The sequence below is a fragment of the Mus musculus genome, chromosome 15, assembly GCF_000001635.26.
Source record: "Mus musculus strain C57BL/6J chromosome 15, GRCm38.p6 C57BL/6J".
Classification (NCBI taxonomy): domain Eukaryota; kingdom Metazoa; phylum Chordata; class Mammalia; order Rodentia; family Muridae; genus Mus; species Mus musculus.
In genome coordinates, this window is record NC_000081.6 from 81768183 (window position 1) to 81782693 (window position 14511).

General features: G+C 53.6%; 1 protein-coding gene across 2 annotated transcripts in view; it reads left to right on the plus strand.

Annotated features, from left to right (window-relative positions):
* Positions 1 to 14511, plus strand: part of Zc3h7b (zinc finger CCCH type containing 7B) — a 51172-nt gene that overhangs the window by 23085 nt on the left and 13576 nt on the right. For both annotated transcript variants that reach the window (NM_001081016.2, XM_017316520.1), the window contains exons 3-15: positions 651 to 684; positions 802 to 999; positions 3556 to 3714; positions 4246 to 4326; positions 5104 to 5160; positions 7624 to 7666; positions 8096 to 8289; positions 8599 to 8920; positions 9691 to 9749; positions 10428 to 10527; positions 10927 to 11088; positions 12222 to 12427; positions 13777 to 13877. In NM_001081016.2, coding sequence (NP_001074485.1) covers positions 651 to 684; positions 802 to 999; positions 3556 to 3714; positions 4246 to 4326; positions 5104 to 5160; positions 7624 to 7666; positions 8096 to 8289; positions 8599 to 8920; positions 9691 to 9749; positions 10428 to 10527; positions 10927 to 11088; positions 12222 to 12427; positions 13777 to 13877 — 1716 coding nt within the window. The remainder of the gene's footprint in view (positions 1 to 650; positions 685 to 801; positions 1000 to 3555; positions 3715 to 4245; positions 4327 to 5103; positions 5161 to 7623; positions 7667 to 8095; positions 8290 to 8598; positions 8921 to 9690; positions 9750 to 10427; positions 10528 to 10926; positions 11089 to 12221; positions 12428 to 13776; positions 13878 to 14511) is intronic.

Here is a 14511-nt window from a genome sequence, read left to right on the forward strand (position 1 = left end):
GGCTCTGGCTGCCCCTGGATCTTGTCCAGTATCATTCTACCCTGGCCCTTCACTTGTTTTTCTTTCTGAGACAGGGTTTCTCTGTGTAGCCCTGGCTGTCCTGCAACTCACTCTGTAGACCAGGCTGGCCTCAAACTCAGAAATCCACCTGCCTCTGCCTCCCGAGTGCTGGGATTAAAGGTGTGCACCACCACGCTGGGCTTACCCTGGCCCTTTTCATCTTCTGCCCCCTTGAGCATCAGTTTTCCCCTCCACGTGGGACCAGGAGACAAGCCCTGCCCTTCTCCCAGGCTGACACAGTGCAAGCTCTCCTGAGCCAATGCCCTCCTCCAAAGGGAGCTGTAGTCTTACCCACAAGAGAGAATGTGTAGCCATTGGCCCTGAGTGGGTTGTTAGTGTCTGGTTGAGGGGTTGGCTGCTGTCACTGGGCCTGCCGCTGACTAACTGAGCAGACTCCTCTGGGAGAGCAGGGAAAATGGAAGTCCTTGCATCAGAACTGAGTGACTCCATGCTGTCCGGTCACCTCTTACTTCAGCCACAGCTGTCTGAGGCCTACTCTTGGTCCACCTCAGCCCTGAAGTGCCAGCCTCAGGGCTCCTCATGGGACCAACCTGGGTTCACCCTGTCCTGTGTCTCTCTTTTCCCACTAGGTCAACACTACCCCTGAAGCAAGAGGAGTATGAGGTGAGTGTCGCTGTGGTGGGTGGATGCGGTGAGGGCTGCTGTGCTCAGGGCAGAGGGCTGGGACTGAGCCAGGCTGGATGGAGACCCGCTTAGTCCCCTCGGACCTGCCTTGCGCAGGCTTTCCTGCTCAAGCTTGTGCAGAACCTGTTTGCCGAGGGCAACGACCTGTTCCGGGAGAAGGACTACAAGCAGGCTCTGGTGCAGTACATGGAAGGGCTGAACGTGGCTGACTACGCCGCCTCTGACCAGGTGGCTCTACCCCGGGAGCTGCTGTGCAAACTGCATGTCAACAGGGCAGCCTGCTACTTCACCATGGTGCGTCCACCATCCTCCAACCCCCTACCCTAGCCGGGCCCCGCCCCCCAGCCTTGCCCTACACGCCCTTAGCCTAGGCCCCGCCCCCCAGCAGTGCCCTACACGCCCCTAGCCTAGGCCCCGCCCCTCACCTCTTCTCAGTTCTCTCCTATTTTAAAAGACAGTGTCTCATTATGTAGCTCCGGGCTAGCCTGGAATTTTCAGTGTATTAGACCAGGAATTTTGTGTATACAACTCAGAGGGGAACACACACTTGCCTTTATCTCCTATGTGCATGGATTAAAGGCATGCACCACCACACACTGGTTTGAGTTTTTTAAATATTAATTTTTATTTTATGTGTACTGGTGTTTTACCTACATACACATATCTGTTTACCATGTATGTGCCTGGTGCCTGTGGAGGTAGCTCTGTCAGTAAAGCACTTGCCTTTATTGCTTTGTAAGCACGGGGGAACCTGAGTTTGATGCTTGATTCTGAAAATACATAGTCATACACACACACATAAATATATACATATACATATACATGTACATATATGATGCACATCATATATACATATAACACACTCATATATACATATAAACATTTATACACACATATATTCATAATTCACCCCCTCACACCCTTCCCCATATATATGTGTGTGTGTGTGTATGTGTGTGTGTGTGTGTGTGTGTGTGTGTATGTATATCTACATATATATCTCAGATAGATAGATAGATAGATAGATAGAATCCCATTGGAGCTCATTGTCTAGCCATTTCTTTCATTTTTTTGGTTTTTTGAGACAGGGTTTCTCTGTGTAGCCCTGGCTATCCTGGAACTCACTTTGTAGACCAGGCTGGCCTCAAACTCAGAAATCTGCCTGCCTCTGCCTCCCGAGTGCTGGGATTAAAGGCATGCGCCACCACTCCCGGCATCTAGCCAGTTTTTATGTTGTTTTTGTTTTTTGTTTCATTTTTCGAGACAGGGTTTCTCTGTGTAGCCCTGGCTGTCCTGGAACTCGCTCTGTAGACCAGGCTGGCCTTAGAGATCCGCCTGCCTCTGCCTCACAAGTGCTGGAATTAAAGGCCATGTGCCTCTGTCTGGCTTGTCTATTCAGTTTATCCATTCAGTGAAATCAGGTCCACTGAGAGATCACGTTACATGGATATCCTTGGGTGCACAGACCTACAAACATATCCATAGCCACAACAACAACTACAACACAACAACAACATCATCATCAGAAAAACGCACTAGCCATCACCCCCCTCTCCCCCAGATGAATTTGAGGGTGAGCCTCTCCCTGACGGCATTTCTGAGAGGTGCTTCTGTCACTCTGAGCCAAAGGCAGACAAGTCAACAGATGGGTCACCAGGCAGGCTCACTGTTGTAGAACCTGAGGCTCTCTCCAGTGTCCTGCCAGTAGCTGCCACAGCTCATCATCCTTACACCATGTGTTAGTTAGAGGTTTATTCCTGTGAAGAGACACCATGACCAAGACAACTCTTATAAAGGCAAGCATTGAATAGGGACTGGCTTACACTTTCAGAGGTTCAGTCCATTATCATCATGGTGGAAAGCAAGGCAGCGTGCAGGCAGGAATGGTGCCAGAGGGGCTAAGAGTTCTATATCTTTTTTTTTTTTTTTTTTAAGATTTATTTACAAGCTGGGCGTGGTGGCACACGCCTTTAATCCCAGCATTTGGGAGGCAGAGGCAGGCGGATTTCTGAGTTCGAGGCCAGCCTGGTCTACAAAGTGAGTTCCAGGACAGCCAAGGTTACACAGAGAAACCCTGTCTCGGGGAAAGAAAAAAAAAAAAAAAAAAGACATATTTATTGTATGTACATGAGTACATGTAGCTGTCTTCAGACACACCAGAAGAGGGCATCAGATCCCATTACAGATGGTTGTGAGCCACCATGTGGTTGCTGGGATTTGAACTCAGGACTTCTGGAAGAGTAGTCAGTGCTCTTAACCGCTGAGCCATCTCTCCAGCCCAAGAATTCTACATCTTGCACTGCAGGCAGCAGAAGGGACTGTGAGCCACACTGGGCAGAACTTGAGCATAGGAGACCTCAAAGTCTACCTCCACAGTGATGCACTTTCTCCAACAAGGCCACACCTCTTTTTTTTTTTTTTTTAATTTATTTACTATTATATCTAAGTACACTGTAGCTGTCTTCAGACACACCAGAAGAGGGCGTTAGATCTCATTATGGATGGTTGTGAGCCACCATGTGGTTGCTGGGATTTGAACTCAGGACCTTCGGAAGAGCAGTCGGTGCTCTTAACCACTGAGCCATCTCTCCAGCCCAAGGTCACACCTCTTAATAGTGCCACTCTCTATGGCCAGACATTCAAACACCTGAGTCTGTGGGGGCCACACCTATTCAAATCACCACACACCATCAGAGTCAAGGCTGCCCTCGCTCCCTGAGCTGGGCCTTGAAGCTCTTCAGCTTGGTCTCTGAGCCCAGACCCCGTGCTGTTCCTCTGCAGGAAAGTGAGGTTGCTTTCCATCCCAGGGGTCACAGGCGCTGACCATTGGACTGCTTGGTTGTCTCTCAGGGCCTGTATGAGAAGGCGCTGGAGGACAGTGAGAAGGCTTTGGGCCTGGATGGCGAGAGTATCCGGGCACTGTTCCGCAAGGCGCGCGCCCTCAACGAGCTGGGGCGCCACAAAGAGGCCTATGAATGCAGCAGCCGGTGCTCCCTCGCGCTTCCCCACGTGAGTGCCGTCTCCCAAGCATCTGTACTGCGCCCCCCCCCATCCCTCCCACCCCCCACCCCCCCACGGCCCATGCGACCACGTCCTTCTGTGCCTCGGCTTCCTCCTCTGCCGCGGGAGGTTTGGGATCCTGATGCGGTGCTGACAGGAGAGCCAGGGCGATGTAAAGAGACCTTGTCAGCCTTGAAACTACCTAGTCTCATCCCTAGCACTGCTAGAAAATACGTAAACACTAGAAACAGCCTGGCTCTGTGGGCTGTGCCTATAATCCCAGGAGCTCAAGGCCTGCTGGAGCAACACAAGGAGTTCCCCATTTTAGAGATAATATGGAAAAAGATTAAAAAAAAATTCAACTCATTTGCCTCCCCCAAAATAAAAGGGAAAACAAAACAGCCTTGTGGTTCCCAGAATGTGACTTAGAAAGCCAGCAACAGCTCCCAGGGACACACAAAGATGTCCAGGAGCACAGCTCGGAGCTCCGGGCAGCCTAGCCCACCAGGTGTATCTAAGCCTGTGTCCTGCCTTCCACAGGATGAAAATGTCACCCAGCTGGGCCAGGAGCTGGCTCAGAAGCTTGGACTGCGGGTACGGAAAGCCTATAAGAGACCCCAGGTAGGTGAGATTTGGGGTCGGCTTAAAGAAGAGGGGTGAAGGGAGGGACTAGGGACTATAGGGACCCTGAGTAAGGTAGCCAGAGCCTGGTAAAGACAGAGGAAGCAACAGCAGGTGACCTTCCTCCCTATTGGCCGAACACCCTGGAATGAGCAGTAGGACCCTGGGGAAGAGGAATGAACACAGCCAAAGCTCCAGCTCACTGCAGACACCAGCTGTAAAAACACAGCCCTGCCGCTCGCCCTAGCCGACTTTAACCAGGCTGAAGATGGCCCAAATTGACACTGCCGTCCTTCAGTTTCGCATTCTCAAATGCCCCCTCATTGTACCTGTCCGAATGTTAGTGTCGGCTGGACTCCTTCACATTGAATACTGTCGTCCGCCGTGTGTCTGGAAACTGCGTGACGCAGAACATATGGCTTGAGTTTCTCTGGCCCGACCTTAAACACATTAGTGCATGTTTCCACCCGTTTCCGCATCTGGAAGGCAGATAATTACACCCACCTCAGGAGCTCAAGGGAGGACTGAAACAAGAGAGTGTATGAGATGGTGCCTGGCAGATCGCAGGGATGGGTGTGTGTTCAGATCCTCTGCCCAGGTAACCCTTGAAAGATGGAAAAACAAAAACAAAAACAGTGTTACTCTGGAAGCCAGAGCCAGAGGCAGTGGTAGTCCTGGGGGGACGGGATGGACCACAGCTGATGTCAGGGTCTCTGTGTTGTCTTGGCTGATGTCCACAGTCTTAATCTCTGCCCACTTCTCCCCAATTTCTGGCAGGAATTGGAAACGTTTTCTCTGCTTAGTAATGGCGCTCCAGCTGGCTTAACAGATCAGGTAGGGAGGGGTCTGAGACTCCAAATGTTTCTCCAACTTTATACCAGCCTGTCTTCTTCATCTATTCCCAAGAGCTCTGGGGTCATTAGGGTGACCCCAAGCAGTAGACCACAAACCTTCCCATGTCTGGCACAAGGCCCCCCAGCCCCTGGCTACTCTTTACTGGTGCATCTAGCCACATCCACAAAGGCCAGGACTGGTCACAGTGATGGGGCTCCGTGAGGAGGCCAGTCGAAGTAGAGATGATAAGGCCAGGCTTGCCTCAGTCCAGGAAGCATCTGAGAACTCAGGAGCAGGCGCCAGGTAGTGTCTAGGCCTGCTCCTGGTGTCCTGTGGTGCCTACAGGAGAAATGGCACAGGGTACATGATACATGGTCACACATGGGCTTCCTTCAGCTGCTGCATTCCTCACGGGCTTCTCCAGCACAGGACTCGTTTTCTGGCCAGTTGGTCACTCTGTATGTGTGCCTAGAACTAGGTGGCCAGGGCTGTGCTCACACGCTGTTCTCAGTATTTACAAGGCACAGTAGCCCCGGAGCTTACAGTGCAAGACACCCTGAAGACTGTAAACTCGTGGTGCAGAGCAGTCTCACCCAGCTGGGGGGATAGCGTTAGCCAGGTAGACAAGCAACAGGATTCACAGGCCCGTAGTCAGGAGAGCAAGGGACATTCCTGAGGCCACTGGTAGAGTCAGTTCCTCCTCAGGGTTCAGGAGAGTTAGCTCTGAAGCCGCATGTGTGAGGGTCAGATCCTGAGAACACCCTTCTTGGCCTTTTATTGCTAAGTGGATGTTACTAGTAGGGTTCTGTGCAAGAGGACTGGGAGAGAGAAACATGGACAGAAAGGGTGGCAGGAGGGCTGGAAGCCACTTGTTCTGCAGGGCCTAGGCTGCACTGTCCTTAGAAGCATTCACTGGGGCCTCCTTTGTCTCCTCTCGCCACCCCCACACCCCAAGCACGTGTAGCCCTGGCTATCCTGGCTCCATCCAGCCTGTAGATCAGGCTGACCTAGAACCCAGAGACTGACCTGCCTCTGCCTCCCAAGTGCTGGGATTAAAGGTGTGGGCCATCATTGCCTGGACCCCCTCGCCTCCTTTCTGTATGTAAAAGCAGCTCTGTGACCATCCTGGTAGCCTTGGTCTATGCAACTTAGCTGTGATATACAAACACCGCACATGTTCACTGTGCCATCTGTGGACAGGCTCGGGGGTGGGGCTGAAAGAGCTCCTGGCTCCAAGGAGTGGACAGAACAGACAGGGTCAGGGCAGGCGTTAGACAGCCCTACTCTGACCTAGGAATTGCACTTTTGACCAATATTTGGGCCGTGGAACATCTCGTGGAGTGCTGGCCAAGCAGGGTCGGTGATGCGGGGCTGGATGGGTTGTGTTGCAATTGTTGCTACTGCTAACCTTCAAGCGGTGACTAACAGTGAGTGTCTGGGCCTTCTCCCAGTCTCCACAGAGACAAGAAGGACACAGGGTCAGCCTGGGCCTCGTAAGGATGATAAAGGCCCGGGGTCGGGGGGAGAGCACATTCTGGGTAGAGGAATGACTTCTGTCCCTTGTGGCTGGAACAAGGCAGAGGAGTTCATTGCAGGCCAACCTCCCGGCAGCACATGTTATTCACATGGTTAGTGCTGAGCATGCCAGGCACTCTGCTGAGGTGCCTCATCTCTGCCAGTTTCAGGCAGTGTGACTGCTGAATCCTTACTTTACACCCGAGGAAACAAGTCCAGATAGGTTGCCGACTTGGCCAGACCAAAGAGCAAGCTCCAGCATTTCCCATCCCAGACAGGGCTCTGACCCCAGTACTGTGCGGCTGCAGAGTACAGGCTCTCTGGAACAACCCCCCACCCCCGCACCCCAGGAGGAGCCGGCCAGGTTGCTGCCTGACCTGTGAATTCTGTTCTGTCTTTGCAATGGGGATGGACTTCCCACCTAAGATGACGTTCTCCTTGGAGGGAGATTAGCTTCCTGTGAGGCTGGGGGCTGAGCCGGGGAGGGGGGGGCACACATTCCTCTAAGAAACCATCTGTAGTGTGGAAGGCCTGGTAAAATCCTTGTCACTACCTTTAATCCCAGCAATTGGGAGGCAGAGGCAGGTGGATCTCCGAGTTCAAGGCCAGCCTTATCTATATAGTGAATTTCAGGGCACCCAGGGCTTTTGAGACCCTGTTTCAAAAACAAAACCAAAAGAGCCCAAAACCCTCTCTCGCCTCAGGGCATGGATAAGACTCTACCCTTTTCCAGGTACCTCAGAGGTGTACCCCTGCCCTGGGGCCATTGCTCCCCTGAAATGTACCTACCAAGCTAGTTTACCCCACCCCTGTCTCAGCCCACGCCTGCTCGGACCCTGGCTGAAAAGCCAGCCTACCTGTGATAGGCAGTCGTTCCCCAGTGAGTGGCCCTCAGTGTACCCTGGTGGAAATGTGAGGCCATTCCACCCTACATCTTTCCTCTCACAGGGAACTTCTAACGGATTGGGATCTATAGATGACATCGAAACAGGTATGTCTCAGCTGTGTGGGGTGAGACACCGGGAGGGCTTCCCTGAGGCAGGCCAGGAACGAGCACGGCTTCCTCCTCAGCTTGTCTCCGTCCTTCATTCATGCCTGTCCGTGTCGGACACCTTGTGTTAGAACCCTCACTTCCTACTTCCTTTTCTCTGCTCGAGTAATAAGTGCTTGAAGAAGGCACTGCTGGTCCCAGAGAAAGGTGACATTGGTGGGTATTTGAGGAGTGCCAAGGCAATCAGAACCCTTCCACAGCTTCAGGCTGTCTTTCCTCCTTGACTACCTCTGAGCCATTGCCCCTGGGGCAGGGAATAGGGAACCCAGATCCTTGTGGAATGGGAAGAAGGGAAGGCGTTAGCTTAGTGACTGGGCAACACCCCCACCACACGGGCTCCTTTCAGCTCTGAGCTCACTCCCTCCACAGACTGCTACGTGGATCTCCGAGGCTCCCCAGCCCTGCTCCCCTCCACTCCCACGATGCCCCTGTTCCCTCATGTTCTGGACCTCCTGGCCCCACTGGATGGCAGCAGCAGGACACTCCCCGGCACCGAGGGCCTAGATGACTTCTCAGATGGGGATGTGTTTGGTCCAGAACTGGACACCCTCCTGGACTCTCTGGTGAGCCATGCTGCCGACTTCTTGTTCTGTCCCTTGAAGCCCCTCACTTAGAACCCCACAGTCTCATGAAGAGGCAAGGGGAGGGCGCCGTCTTCACGTCTCAGTTGGGAGAATGGGTGGCCCTGGGATGGAGGGTCTTGCTGGAGCCTACAGAGCAGATCCCAGAGAGATCAAGCAGAGCCCCACTTCCTCTTCATGAGCAGTCACTGTCAGGCTCTGGAGGAGTAACTGCTTCCTGGAATGTCATACCCACACGGGGTTGGGTGGTTATGTTCTCGTCTGACCCCTGGCTCTGTCCCCACTTTGCAGTCTCTGGTCCAGGGTGGCCTGCCTGGCAGTGGTATGCCTAGTGAGCTGCCTCAGCTGATCCCCGTGTTTCCTGGTGGGACCCCACTCTTGCCACCTGTGGTGGGTGGCTCCATCCCCGTGTCCAGCCCACTGCCTCCTGCCTCCTTTGGCCTTGTCATGGACCCCTCCAGGAAGCTGGCTGCTTCTGTGCTGGATGCCCTTGACTCTCCAGGGCCCACGCTGGACCCCCTGGATCTGTTACCATACTCTGAGGCTCGGCTGGGTGCCCTTGACAGCTTTGGGTCAGCCCGAGGCTCCCTGGACAAGCCGGACTCCTTCCTAGGTGAGGCCTTGGTTGGGTACTTTGTCTATCTTCTCCCTTGACAGCGCTGCTCTGTTCTCTCATCTCTGAAGCTCTGCATCTCCACAGCACATGCCCATATGTCTATCACAGCCCAGGGCAATACATGCTGTCTTATCTCTGCTGTGCTCAGCACTTCCTGAGCTTGAGCCCCGGGCTGGATGTCTCACTCTAGATCAAACAGTAGAGCTATGTTAATGATTCTATCTGGTGCTGTGTCCGGCCCTCCAGAGCCCTGGACCTCCAGACTCAGGTCCTATGCAGATTATCCAGATACAAGGTCATGAGCTACAATAGCCCTTCTCTGTGCTGGGAACCAGGGACATAGCCATTGACCAGGCCTTGATAGGGTTGACTTTTAGAGGTCAGAGATAGACTAGGGCACTCAAGACTGAGGGACCTGTGTGATGGCATAGGTCGACAGGAAGCAGGGCTTCCTTCTGGGGGACCTGATGGCTCAGAGGCATAGAGTCAGTGTGGTAGAGGATCTGGGTCTGGCTGACAGCTAGAGCGGAAGTTCCTCGGGGAGTGTGAGTGAGCTACGGTCTCACTGACCCAACCTTCCTCCCATAGACAACAGGAAGCCACAAAAGGCATAATGAGCAAGGGTAGACATGTTAGAGCCTCTTTGCTTCAGGGCTGTTGACCATGAGAATAGGAGAGTGAGCCCATGAAACTTCTCTGAGGTAGAAATTACAGGGGCATCCCCTCCGTGCTGGGGACCATAACCCTTGCGTCTTCTCCTTTCCTAGAAGAGACCAGCTCGCAGGACCACCGACCCCCAAGCAGTACTCAGAAGCCAGCCCCCTCGGTGAGTGACTTGAGCGGGGCTCCCAGATCGGACCTCTTATTCATCCGATGGTTACGCGCCCCAGATTGGGGGTGAGCTGAGCTCTCTGTATTGGTGAGATGCTACATTCTTCAAGAGGGGCACCTGCAGAGTGGCCCTTGTGCTGGAGAACACAGTTGGGGTACTCCTTATCTCAAGGCTCAGCAGCCATAAGTGATACCGTGTCTCTGCTCTCCACGCTCTGCCTGTTCTGGGTTCAGAAGAGCATTGGACCACAAGTGAGCAGCATGTATGCATACTTCAGCTTAGATACTAGCTGTGTGGGCCCTAGACAATCATTGGCTCTCCCTGAGCCTTTTCCTCTGTCTGTTGATGACCGGGCCACTTCCACGAGAGCAGTAGGTCCTTAAGCAGGCCCACTGCCATTTCTCTGCTTTAATTCAAGGAAACATTCTGGAGCCAAGATGGCGTCTACTCACTGTCCAGGGTCTTCTGAGGCAGGTCATGATGTTTTGGGCTCTTACATTACAATACAAGGCCTGGGAAGATGTAGAAGAGGGTCCTAGGCTACTGTTCTGATACTGGGTAGGACATATTGGAGCAGGGATCAAAAGACATACCTAGTCTCACTGCTTTGGCTGACCCTGGTGGTCCCAGGTACCCTCAGGGCCAAACATGGCCAATGTCTCCCTATTGTAGCCGGAGCCCTCAATGCCCAACACCACCCTGCTCATCAAGAACCCTCTGGCTGCCACCCACGAGTTCAAGCAGGCCTGCCAGTTGTGCTACCCCAAAACAGGTAATTTCACATCTGCAGCAGCACCCCTCTGCCCTGGAAATGCCGGGACTCTCAGGAGTGGGGAGGCCACTAACATTACTGTGTGCTAGTGGGAAATGCCTGGAGGAAGACAAGGCCCCCCCTGCAGGAAATGAAGGGGTGGGCCCTGATTGGGACCGGCCTTCTCTCTGCAAAGTGTTGTCTTCACAATCCCAGAAACGCTGACTTGGGCAGACTCACCAGTAAGTAGGTCCAGGACTGTTAGGGAAGTCACGTGGTGGGAACGTTCCCGGGAGGGCTTCTCCAAGCCCTCTCTTTCCCCCTGCAAGCACATGCCAGGAGATAGGATGGGAGCTTCAGAGACCCAGATGAGGGCACGTGGGTTTTCTGGATTCACACCCCTGTGTACCCTGCCGACAGGCCCCAGGGCTGGCGACTATACCTACCGTGAGGGCCTCGAGCACAAGTGCAGAAGGGACGTCCTCCTCGGCCGCCTCCGGAGTTCCGAGAACCAGATCTGGAAGCGCATCCGGCCGCGGCCCACCAAAACCAGCTTTGTGGGCTCCTACTACCTGTGCAAAGGTGGGTGGACCACAGTGGGGCTGGCTGGTGCCAGCTGGGTCCAGCTCCTCCCAGACCTACTGCAGTGACCATAGGGGAGATGAGAAAGCTCTAGTGAAGCCCAAGTCCCATAGGAAAGCAAGCATCTCTCTTGACTTTGTCTGAAGACGGAGGTCATTCAGGATATGCTATGGCGCTGGAGCCATCTGGTGGCCTGCACCATCGCATGTGAGGGTCCCACGGTTCGTACAGCCAGGTTCATACCCTGCAGGATTCCAGAAGGGATGGGTAGAGTCCCGGAGAGCACACGGGAAAGGCTTGCAGACCACAGTTGTTTTTAATGAGTACATTCTCTTCCTTGCCCTCATTTCTGCCTCACAGAAATCTGGTCAGTTCCAAACATACGTTTTTGGTGTTCTTCAGTTTCCCTGAACAGTCATGAAGCACATCTGTACTTCAGCCCTTCTTTGCACTTACCCCCAAACATCTGCAAGTGACCTTTTGGTACTTAGCATCCACCCCAGGCTCCTTTGCCCTCTCACCCGCCTCATGGCAACTACCCACACAGTCCTTCCAGACCATTCAGTGTCCTCCCTGAAGCCCTGTCCATGGCTGGTGGCATGAAGAAGGCCAGTGTATGCCCACAGCCACATCTCCACCCTAACTGCTCCACAGGCACACTCGCACTCCCCCACCCCCATGACACATGCTCTGCCCTTTGAGCCTGGTGGCCCCAGTTTTGGAAGCCATTCCCTGTACCACTCTCCTACCCCTCTGCAGCTGAGGGTGCAGCCACGCCTCCAGCTCCAGTTCAGTGGCCCATGTTCCTGGAACTGATCACCCAGTTATTCACCTCCCCAGTGAATAATCCTACAGACTGCCCCTCTTTATATAGCTGTGTGTATTCTACAAAGGCCTTTGCGCATTGCTTGACCTGTACAGACACTGGGGTCCCAGGGTGGGGTGGGGTTTGGAGGGTGTTGAGCCTTCCACACTGGGGCCTGGTAATTAGGAAAAGGATCCATCTTGGACATTGGCAGCCACCAGTGCTCTGCACTGGTGGGTTCGCTCCCTGCTGACCACAGTGAGATCACAGGGTGCTGTGGGCTGCCTCCCTCACGTGGTAGAACGTGTGTCTTATTGCCTCTTTGTAGACATGATTAACAAGCAAGACTGTAAGTACGGGGATAACTGCACCTTCGCCTACCATCAGGAGGAGATCGATGTGTGGACAGAGGAGCGGAAGGGCACACTCAACCGGGACCTGCTCTTTGACCCTCTAGGGGGTGTCAAGCGTGGCAGCCTCACCATTGCCAAGCTCCTGAAGGAGCACCAGGGCATCTTCACCTTCCTCTGTGAGGTACCTGCCTGCCCAGCCCGTTCATCAGACCACCATGGTCCCCAGCACAGTCAGGAGCCATTAGCCCTGGAACCTGTGGGTGTGGTGAGGTGTGGCCGGAAAATCACCAGTTAGGTCCTGGGGATCATGGTGGAACCCAGATCCTGTCTGGCTTCTCATTTTACAAATGTGAAAGTTGAGGCTAGGAGACAGCAATAACCATCCGGTTTGTTCTTCCTTGGGAGCCCGGAATGTGCAGGATTTAGGCTTTTAACCCATACTTTCTGGGCAGCCCCAGTTCACAGATACTGTCCTGGTTCACTGGTGGTGCTAGGAATTGAGGTAGGTCTTGCCTGGGTCAACCTGAGCCACGCACCCCAGAGCCGAAGGCCACCTCCTGCACAGCACTGGCGATCTTTAGGGCCAAGCTGACTTAGAATCTTGTCCAGTGTCATCCCCGAATCCCATATCGTGGCTATGACAAATTTAGCCTAGCTCAGATGTCTAGAGAAAGATGTCTATGGCTAGCCTTTTCACATCTCCCCCAGCATGTTCCAACCTGACTGTGCCTGGTGTTTCCAGCCTGTAACCCAGCTATGCCGTCACACAGTATCCTCCCAAGTTTCTTCATTCCTTTCCTAGGCCAGTTGTGAGTCTGGTAGCTCTGCGGAGATTTCCTGGCTTTGGGTTCTTTTGTCTTTTCAAGGGGCTATTGAGACAGAGTCTCACTATTTAGTCCTGGCTGGCCTGGACTTTGCTGTACAGGCCAGGTTGGCATTGAACTGACAGAGATCCACCTGCCTCTGCTTCTGAGCACTGGAGTTAAAAGGTGTGTGCCACCATGACCACTGGCCTTTCCCAGTCTTGAGAGTACAGTTGGTTCTGTAGCTCCTTGAAGGTGGGAACAGTGACATGGTCATCTCTGAGGAGGAGGGGTTGGTGAGGCCCAGTCTACCCTGATCTGCTGACCTGCTGTCTCCCCTAGGGAGGACTTGGCTCGGGGGTCATAGCTCACAGCCATAAGACAGGAGCTCCTGAGCTCTGTCTTCTCTGTGATTGAGCGGCACAGAGAACCCATGGGATAAAGTAGGTTCATGATCCCAGTTTGCAGTTGAGAAAACCGAGGCTCGGGAGCCATGGAGTAACTCCTGCCCTAGGCACCGGAGTTATGTAATCTGAGATAGGAAGGAGGGAGAGCTGTGGGCCAGAGACCTGAGGTTCACAGAGCCTGGGTCCTCTTCCACATTCCCCCTACCTAGGGCACAGTTTACAGGGACCAGATGTCCTTCCCTAGGTGGCCCTTGGGATTCTAGCCCATCCTCTTCCCGGGTGGCCCAGTCAAGGTCCCGGCCCATCTCCTCCCTGAACAGATCTGCTTCGACAGCAAGCCCCGGATCATCAGCAAAGGGACCAAGGACTCTCCATCTGTCTGCTCCAACCTGGCTGCCAAGCACAGCTTTTACAACAACAAGTGAGTCCTGCAGCTGCGCAGTGGGTGAGACAAGGGAGGGGAGGTCCCTTGAGGGCAGCTTGTCAGACGAGGAACAACGAGACAGAGAATGGTGACACATTCACCTAAAAAGGACAGGAACCAGGGTTGTTGAACACTTCCTGTCTTCCAGTCATTGTCTTGGATATTTAATGGTCTCAGCAGCCCCCTGGGGAGGGAGTTACTGCTCCCCTTGTACAGAAGAGAAAGCTGAGGTTTGGGAACAGCTTGGTCAGCAGGCAGATATGCCCTGCTGAGGGCTCTAACCAGCACCTTCCGTTGTCATGGTTTCAGTGTCAACCAGGGCATGGGAGGAGCTGGGTCAGGATGATACCATTACCTTTGCTCTTTCTGGCTCCCTGACCTGCCCCATCATTTGAGATGGAGTCAGGCCCTGGAGTTATACAGCCCTAGGTCCATATCACAGCCTGGCCAGGGTCTGGTTGTAGGTTGGAGCACTAGTCATTGCAACCTTGGGTTTCCTCCTCTCTGAAAGTAATGATGTTCCCATCTTGACGGGTTTCATTCAAGGCCACTGAGTTTCCCCACCCAGAGAAAGTGCTTCATTATTATCCCCCTGGGTATAAGACCAGCTCTGGGGCACCAAGCTGGAATT